This window comes from Pelophylax lessonae, assembly GCF_965119305.1.
Source record: "Pelophylax lessonae genome assembly, chromosome: 5".
NCBI classification, from domain to species: domain Eukaryota; kingdom Metazoa; phylum Chordata; class Amphibia; order Anura; family Ranidae; genus Pelophylax; species Pelophylax lessonae.
This window is the reverse complement of record NC_138772.1, coordinates 104800657-104810528: the sequence shown is the minus strand read 5'-3', so window position 1 is coordinate 104810528 and position 9872 is coordinate 104800657. Positions and strand designations below refer to the sequence as shown.

At 42.7% G+C, this 9872-nt stretch overlaps 1 protein-coding gene across 1 annotated transcript in view; it reads right to left on the bottom strand.

Moving 5' to 3' along the window:
* The window catches only part of SHH (sonic hedgehog signaling molecule), a 32488-nt gene extending 22846 nt beyond the window's left edge, over positions 1-9642 (bottom strand). The window contains exon 1 of the mRNA XM_082259579.1: positions 8989-9642. Within this exon, the coding sequence (XP_082115705.1) occupies positions 8989-9303 (315 nt within the window). The 5' untranslated portion in view covers positions 9304-9642. The remainder of the gene's footprint in view (positions 1-8988) is intronic.
* Between the last annotated feature and the right edge of the window lie 230 nt (positions 9643-9872).

The window sequence follows — 9872 nt, the reverse complement described above, 5'->3', positions numbered from 1 at the left end:
ACAAGTCAATTGACCCATATCTATTCATATGTATCGATGATTTATTTGTCCGTGTAATATGCACTCTGTAATACTTGTTCTGCCTACCCCACTACTACTCTAATCAGACAAAACTCTGAATCCCCCCCCCCCATTCCAATACTCAGCAGTCTATCTGAACATTGTTGCAGCAAGTTATCAATTCCCCAGCAAACAGATCTCTCTGACTTTAAGGGGGTCCTGGGAAAATGAAAGGGACCTCATGGAGGGTCCTGCGCAAGGTCCTGGCTTCTAAACATGTCAGTCAGCCGCCGTGTGACATTCACCTCGCTCTATGGACTTTAACACACTGAACTTCTGCTAGAAGACAAATGCTGTCAGGACTTTAAATGGGGAGCTGGGATTTCCACCGGAAAGTCTGGGGATCCTTTTCACATGAATTCCTGGCACACCATTATGTGCAGCTCCTCCGCCTTGCAGATCACTCAGTAGGGTCCTTAGCTGTGCAGGTATGTGCAAGGTGTAAAGTGTCCTGGACACACTCTGCTACAAACTTCTATAGAGGAAAGATAGGGCAAGGGCTGGGAAGATAACAATGTTAAAATAACAGGTGACTTGGACTTTAGGAAAGGCAGTGAACAAACATTATTTATCTTGAATGTCACTTCAAAAATATCCTTCAGTCTCTAATCCACCCCCCCCCCCCTCTTTTTTTTTTGCCTAGTAAAATGATGTTATGGCAACTGTTGTCATTATATAAAATACCATAGCAATCAGAAATCGCTAATATTCCTTAATGCAGGGTGGAGGGCTTTAAGAAAAGATGTACCCCCCCCCCCCAAAAAAAAAAACTTTCCGAAGCACTTATTTATTTCTGGTCCTGGGTGATACATTATTAGAAATACATTGATACATGTCATCAATAGATCGGCGTCATTATATAATTGCTGTGTTGGTATGGCGTAAAATGTCATTATTTGATCGGTCAGTTTAGGGAGCACGTGATCACTGAGCTGCTATATGACTACTCATACCATGCAACCCCATTCCAAATCAAGAGAAGTACACCGTCCGGTTATTAAACTGCTAGTCGGATTATTCAACTTCTAAGAATTTTTACAGCTGTTGGGGTAAATCTAAAAATCTATAAAAAATAGAAACCATTCATTTAATTGAAATAATGAATAAACCTCATGTCGGGAAGCGCTGAATACTCTTAGTAAATAGCTAATGTTTCATGTATGTAAACATTTATTAAGCGTGGTCTTTTGGATCAGATAATATTATGATTTTCTTTTGTAAATAAAAGTGCATTTTGATCATTTCGGTGGTTTACTTTTCTGGTTAATGTGAATCACTTACTTGTTTATTCAACTTTTTACTATATTTAACTTTTTACTTTATCCTCAGTTCTTACTTTACTTCAAGTATATCTATGCAGAGCAGACAATTTACACTGCACTTTACATATTGTACTTCCACATCAGTCCCTGCCCTCAAGAAGCTTACAATCTAAGTTCCCTATCTCACATGCATGCGCATACTAGGGCCAATTAACTTACCAAGTTCTTTTTGAACATGTAGATATATTATTTGGCTCCTGTCTGTATTGACCTATATATTGCCTGTATAACATACAAACTCCATGCAGGTGGTGTCCTGGCTGGGATTTGAGGATCCTAGTGCTGCACCGCAGAATTGTTAACTACTAAGCCACTGTGGTCTTTGTAAATAGTTGTCAAATCTAGCTTAGTACTTAGTAACCTAATGTAGCCTTACACATACATATAAAGCGTATCTAAACCCAAGAACAGAAATAATAATAATTTTATATATATATATATATATATATATATATATATATATATATATATATATATATATATATATATATATATACATATATACATATATATATATATATATATATATATATATATGTATATATATATATATATATATATATATATATATATATATATACATATATATATATATATATATATATATATATATATACATAAATATATATATATATATATATATAAATACATATATATATATATATATATTTATTTATTTATGTATTTATTTTTTATTATTATTGTTATTATTATTACAGCTGACCGGCCCTTGGATGTATTGGCTGCATTAGATTTCCTTTTTCACGTTTTCTTTTTTTTTTTTTTATTTTAAACCTGGAAATCGTGCCTGAGGGTGATAACCCTACTAATCAGCCTTGTCACCCTAGGAATGTGATAGGACCACATAAAACCTCCCTGTCTTCTCCATAACAGGGGGAGGTGTTTTGTAGTCCACAAATAAAGTAGAGAACAATGCTAACTAATAACAATCCAGAGACAGAGAGTCCATGAAGTTATCATCTCACTGGATTTCTGGCTGGATGAACAGGTACTTTCTTTCTGCACTTATCAGGCTGATATAATATAATACTTTCAAGTATGGTTGTAACAGATTGCAAGGCAATTACAGGTATAAATGTATTGTTAGAGTTGATATACACTTTAAAGTAATGTAGCAGTGGAGTGAGATCAATAAATAAAGAATATTTATGATCCCTCAGTGAGCCCCCCCCCCCCCCCCAACATATATGAGCATGCCATTAAACATACTATGGAGAGCCCCCAGTAAGAATAGCCCTGCAGCTGTATATAGGTTGTGCATGGGGCAGATACTATCTGTAATTGTAGTTTAATGATCACAGTGTATATTTCCAGTTACAGACATTTCTATGTGTATGATGTATGATTGCAGAGTGCAGTGTGATGACACTAATATCTCATACACACAGAGTTTAGTAGGAGTTAGCAGGACCTTGTGCCAGCCAGGGGCTGCATTGTTATAGTCATAACCGTGAAGATGAAGCCATTCATGAATGCACTGGGTCGTGTGCCACAAATCAACCCCAATTCTGCTCAGCCAACTTGAAGCCCAGCGGGGCAGCCCGAGCCGAGGCTTTGTGATCAGGGGAAGTTGGACAACAAGGCTTGGCTGCCTGCGACTAATCTCTTCATACATAGAGACACTTCGCACTTACCTGTCAGGGTAGACAAGCTGCTGATGGCCCTCCGCAATGCCAGACATTCCACAGGGCCTGGGGGGCACCTAGGTGACTAAGTGACACTCTGCTGCTACTTAATGCAATCCAATGCAAACTTCTCACTTCCACACAAGTCAAGATCAAGGGGCATCATCATTATTATTAATAATATTATTATTATTATTATTATTATTATTATTGGTCCAAGTGCTCTAGAGGCTGTCATGAGAATTGTAGTTCTTCCCCAGCAAGAGTGCCTCTCTTTACCCTTTACTATAATATATGGCTGAGTAAAAGCTGGCATGCCATGCTTGGCTTTGTAGTTATTTCAGCAGTCCTGGTTGAAAATCTCTGCACTACAAAGCAGATTGTAAACTAACATGTCACACTGGGACCCCCAAGTTCAACTCATTTTAAGAGTTTTCTGCCTGTCTCTGCACTGTAAAGCTGGCAGGGTATACTGGGAATTGTAGTCCTTCCTAAAGCTCAAGAACCTCAGCACACCTACCTCAATGAGTGACAGAAGCTGGGACCTGTAGTCCCACTCAGGTGGAGAGCATATGCATTTCTGCCTTCCTCTGCAATATGAGGCTGGCATGGTATATTAGGATCAGTAGTCCCACCAAGCCGCAGATACACAGTGGGGTTGATTTACCAAGACTGGAGAGTGCAAAATCTGGAGCAGCTGATTGGTTTCTGTGCAGAGCTGCACCAGACTTTGCCCCTCCATTTTTAGTAAATCAACCCCACTTTCTGCTTGTGCCTGCATTTTGGAGTTGGCATGGTATGCTGGGACCTGTAGTCCCACCCCTGTGGAGATTCTAAGTATGCCTTCCCCTGCACTTTAAATCTACCTGTCTCTGCACTATGAGGCTGACAAGATATTCTGAGAATTTTAGTCTAACCCAGGTGGAGGTCCCCAATCTGCTTCCCTCTTTACTATGAGGCTGGTTCGGTATGCTGGAATTTGTAGTCTCACCCAGGTGGAGATCCCCAGTCCGCCTTCCCCTTTACTATGAAGTTGTTACCGTATGCTGGGACTTGTAGTCCCACCCAGGTGGAGGTCCCCAGTCCGCCTTCCCCTGTACTATGAAGCTGTTACCGTATGCTGGGATTTGTAGTCCCACCTAGGTGGAGGTCCCCAGTCTGCCTTCCTCTATGAGGCTGTTACCGTATGCTGGGACTTGTAGTCCCACCTAGGTGGAGGTCCCCAGTCTGCCTTCCTCTGTACTATGAGGCTGTTACCTATGCTGGGACTTGTAGTCCCACCTAGGTGGAGGTCCCCAGTCTGCCTTTCTCTGTACTATGAGGCTGTTACCGTATGCTGGGACTTGTAGTCCCAACTAGGTGGAGGTCCCCAGTCTGCCTTCCTCTGTACTATGAGGCTGTTACCGTATGCTGGGACTTGTAGTCCCACCTAGGTGGAGGTCCCCAGTCTGCCTTCCTCTGTACTATGAGGCTGTTATCGTATGCTGGGACTTGTAGTCCCACCTAGGTGGAGGTCCCCAGTCTGCCTTCCTCTATGAGGCTGGTCTGTTCCCTGACTGTCAGTCTATAGCTGTCTGTCTCTGGCAGTGTCTGTCCTGCTCCTCCACTTCAGTTAATATTAACTATTAACTACCACATTAAACAAATATTTTGAAACTTTAACTGTCATTAGAGAAAACTTTACATAGTGGATAGAGCTGCGAGGCGGCTCCCGACACCGGCCAGGAATGAGCTGAACAAGGACTTATTACATATAAAAGTCAGCAGAGAGCAATTCCCAGGGAGCTGGGGGCAGGCAATCCTCCGGGGATACTCCAGACTCTGGCATCAGCCTGGAAGGGAACCTGTGCTTGCCTATCCACAACAACACCCAACCTGGAAGGGAACATGTGCATGGCTTCCAGGGAAGATAGCCTATCCACAACATTCAGCCTGGAAGGAAACCTGTGCTAGCCTTCCAGGGAGGATAGCCTATCCACAACACCCAGCCTGAAAGGGAACCCGTGCTGGCCTTCCAGGGAAGCTAGCCTTTCATCAAAAACACCCAGCCTGGAAGAGAACCTGTGCTGAACTTCCAGGAAAGATAGTAGTCTGCAACAACACCCAGCCTGGAAGAGAACCTGTGCTGACCTTCCAGGGAAGATAGTAGTCTGTCACAGCACCCAGCCTGGAAGGAAACCTGGGCTGGCCTTCCAGAGAAGATAGCCAGTCTGTCACAGCACCCAGCCTGGAAGGGAACCTGTGCTGGCCTTCCAGGGAAGATAGTAGCCTGTCACAGCATCCAGCCTAGAAGGAAACCTGTGCTGGCCTTCCAGGGAAGATAGTAGTCTGTCACAGCACCCACCCTGGAAGGAAACCTGTGCTGGCCTCCCAGGGAAGATAACCAGTCTGTCACAGCACCCAGCCAGGAAGGGAACCTGTGCTGGCCTTCCAGGGAAGATAGCAGTCTGTCACAGCACCCAGACTGGAAGGAAACCTGTACTGGCTTTGCAGGGAAGTTGGAGGGTAAGCAGTTCACCTGCAGCCAGATGATTGTACAAGAGGGACAGTATGTGACCACAGCCCAGTCCTCACACCTGGCAGCCCGGAGCTTCCTGATTTATATAGATTATCGTTAATTGCTTTTTTGTATCTCATTTTTCTACTCAACTATCGCCTCTTCAATCTTTCTTTCTTTCTTTCTTTCTTTCTTTCTTTCTTTCTTTCTTTCTTTCTTTCTTTCTTTCTTTCTTTCTTTCTTTCTTTCTTATCAAACAGTCAAACAGATGATTACTCATTATCTATCTATCTATCTATCTATCTATCTATCTATCTATCTATCTATCTATCTATCTATCTATCTATCTATCTATCTATCTATCTATCTATCTATCTATCTATCTATCTATCTATCTCTTCTTTTTTTTTTATTCTTCTTTCTTTTTCTTTTTTTCACCCCCTGTATTTTCCTATCCTTTTGTCTGTCTGTCTGTCTGTCTGTCTGTCTGTCTGTCTGTCTGTCTGTCTGTCTGTCTATCTATCTATCTATCTATCTATCTATCTATCTATCTATCTATCTATCTATCTATCTATCTATCTATCTATCTATCTATCTATCTATCTATCTATCTCCCCATTATTTTCTTCCTCCCAGCCCAGTCTTGGTTGCTTTCTGTACAGAGCACACCATGTGTAACCCTAGCCGGTGGATCGATATTGGGTATGATAAGTGGATGAGAGGCAGGGGGTGAGAGGGGGGGGGGGTTGTAGTCCTGGGAGGGGATGGCTGGGTGTAGATGACTGTACTATGTATAGTGATGGGTCGGGGTGAGTGCCGCTCTGCCGGCTCTGTACACATGGGTGCCCCATGGCATGGTTGGGGTTAAGAAGGGTGACCCCCCTCAGCCCGGCTGTCTGATCTGCTCTCATAGAATTGATCCGGCACTGGGGGGGGGGAAATTTAAGGTGGCAGCTCGGAGATCCCGGGGGGAATGTGTCAGTGAAAGGAGGAGCGGCGGTGTGCGGAGCTGTAACGCCCTGACATGCTGAGCCATCTGGGAGGTCTATAGAGGGGGTGACCTATATAGGAGCCCCCCTCCTCTATGTGCAGCTAATGCACAGGCCAGCCTCGGAGCCCCGGCACTATTCATTTCATTCCAGGAGAAAGGATGATGTCATGGCCACAAGTTCCCAGTGCCTGTCTCCCAGGAAGGTGGCAGACGTTGTCACAGGACATCCTTAAATACACAGCCATCTATTCACGCTCCGATGGCCAATGCTGCAAATCATGCCGGAGCCACACAAGCCATTTACACCACCAGCCGCGGTCGATGGAGATTTAACTGCCTATTGTGGGAGGATAACCAGGCACTAAATACTGGGGGGGGGGGGGGGGGGGGGGGGGGCAGCCGATGGCCGATTAACACACACATGAATGAGTGCTGTCACATGGAGCTAGATGATGGATAACTGATCTATGGAGGGGACCAGCCTGGATCAGATCACCTCCAATACATGGAATAAAGTCTACAATTCATCCAAATCAGGAGCCTGGGACCTGTTCTATTACAGAAGAATTTACATGGTGTATATATATATATATATATATATATATATATATACACCTTCTTAAATGCTATACCACACTCTCCTCACTTCACAGCTCAACAAAATAATCACTTAAATAAATGCGCATCAGACCTGATTTAGCACTCATATAGAAGTAGGACATGGGGAAGTGCTATATGAAATGTATATGTACCTGGATCCCTAGGAGATGTCCTAACTAAACAGGTTTATACACAGACCCAAATTATGAAGACCCATTAAAAGGAGTTCCCCTAGAACAAATGTAATCGATATACCTGGGGATGGCATACAGGGTAAGAGTAGGCAATGAGAATACCCTCCCCACCCACCACCACCACTCCCCCAGCACATGTCATAATTAAGGCGAAATGGATGGAAAAGCTTTGCATAATTCTCTGCACTGAGGACCTGTCATAATGACTAAAGAGCATAAAGCATTAAATAGCTTTAATTGTATCTTTACACCTAAATCCTGAGGACCTATCATAATGACTAAAATAAATATTCTTACAGACACCCCTATACCTGAATCCTGAGGACCTAATGTCTAAAATAAATATTCTTAGTGACACCCCTATACCTGAATCCTGAGGACCTATCATAATGTCTAAAATAAATATTCTTAGTGACACCCCTATACCTGAATCCTGAGGACCTAGCATAATATCTAAAATAAATAGTTTTTCAGACACCCCTATACCTAAATCCTGAGGACCTGTCATAATGACTTAAAGAAATAGTCTTACAGACACCCCCATACTTGAATCCCGAGGACCTGACATAATGAATAAATAAAATAGTCTAGATACCCCTATTACTGAATCCTGAGGACCTACCATACTAAAAGGAAGTAGTCTTAAAGACACCCATATACCTGAATTCTGAGGACCTAAGATAAAGAGTAAATGAAATAGTCTGATAGACACCCCTATACCTGAATTCTGAGGACCTAACATAAAGAGTAAATTAATAAGGTCTTATAGACACCCCTATAGCTGAATTCTGAGGACCTAACATAAAGATTATATTAAATAGTCTGATAGACACCCCTATACCTGAATTCTGAGGACCTAACATAAAGAGTAAATTAATAAGGTCTTGTAGACACCCCTATAGCTGAATTCTGAGGACCTAACATAAAGATTATATTAAATAGTCTGACACCCCTATACCTGAATTCTGAGGACCTAACAAAGAGTAAATTAAATAGTCTGATAGACACCCCTATACCTGAATTCTGAGGACCTAACATAAAGAGTAAATGAAATAGTCTGATAGACACCCCTATACTTAAATCCTGAGGACCTACCATGATGACTAAAAGAAAATGTCTTATGGACATCCATATATATTTGAATCCTGATTAAACAATTTTACAGGCACCCCTTTAACTGAATCCTGAGGACTTATCAAAATGAGTTAATGAAACATTTTTCTAGACACCCTTATTTATTACCCGAATTCTAAGGATGTCATTAAGATTTAATAAAACGGCTTAATATAGAATCCCAAGGAAAGAATACATGAGACAGCTTTATAGACTTCTCTATATCTGAATCCTGAGGACTTATAAAAGTGCCAGCTCCATAGACCCTTCTATACCCGAATCCTGAGAAGCTGTCATAATGACTAAATCAACCAGTTTTTAGGACACCCCTTTACCTAAATGCTGAGAAGCTGTCATGATGATTTAATAAAACAGCTTCATAGACTCCCCTATACCTGAATCCTGAAATGAATAAATGAACATTTTTCTAGCCCCCCTTATTCCTGTGTCCTGAGGAGTAATCATGATGACTACCCAGGGCATCTTCATAGACCCCCCTCTAACCTGAATCCCGAGGACCTGTCATAGCAAGCACAAGGCAGTAGCGTTGTACACCGGTCTGTACCTGAGTCATGAGTCTGTCGGCTGCTGTGTTCTCCTCGTCTTTAAATATGATGTCAGAGTTATAATTTGGGGTGAGCTCTTTAAACCTCTCCGAGTTCCTAGTAATCTTTCCTTCATATCTTCCACTGGCCCCCAGGGTCTTCTCTGCGACATTGGGGATGAACTGCTTATAGGCTAAGGGGGTCAGCTTCTTGGGGTGCCTTCTCTTGCCAATGCCCCTGCCCGGTCCACAGGTGAAGGCAGGAGGAGGGAGTACCAGAGCGCTGGTCAGAACCCCCAGCAGAAGAATTCTTCTCAGTCCCAGCATCTCGTCCATGTGAATCCTCTGGCCCTTGTGCCAGCTCAGCTCAGTGACGATGTGTGCAGCCGGCTCCCTGCCTTCTAGGTCCTTGCGCGCTGCCTGTCTGCCAGATTATCCACCGATTCCCTCCAAGACAGGTGCTCATAGACTACTGAGCTACACATCGGACTTCACCCGCCACACACACAGCCCGGCAGAACAAGGGGGTAGCAAAAGTTTTTCTTTAAAAAAAAAAAAAAAAAGAAAAGAAAAAAAAAGAAAAAAAAAAGGAAAAAAAAAAGGAAAAAAAAGGTTTGATTGTAATGGGAGCAAGCAGGGCTGGGGAGCCTGTGAGAGCACACTGCCTTTACTGCTATATTATAGCTGCCAGGGCCGGGAGCTGATTGGCCAAGACGGGGGAGCTTCTTCTCTAATATGTTAACCCTTCCAAATGTATCTTCAGCTCTCTTATCGGAAAGCTCACCAAATGGGCGTGTCCTTCCACGACTTGTTCTTTGTAAAAGGTAAAAGTTTTTTTTTTTTTTTGGCAGGGTGACAAATGTTCAGCATTGATAGTGGATGCTCCTATCAGGAGACTATCTACT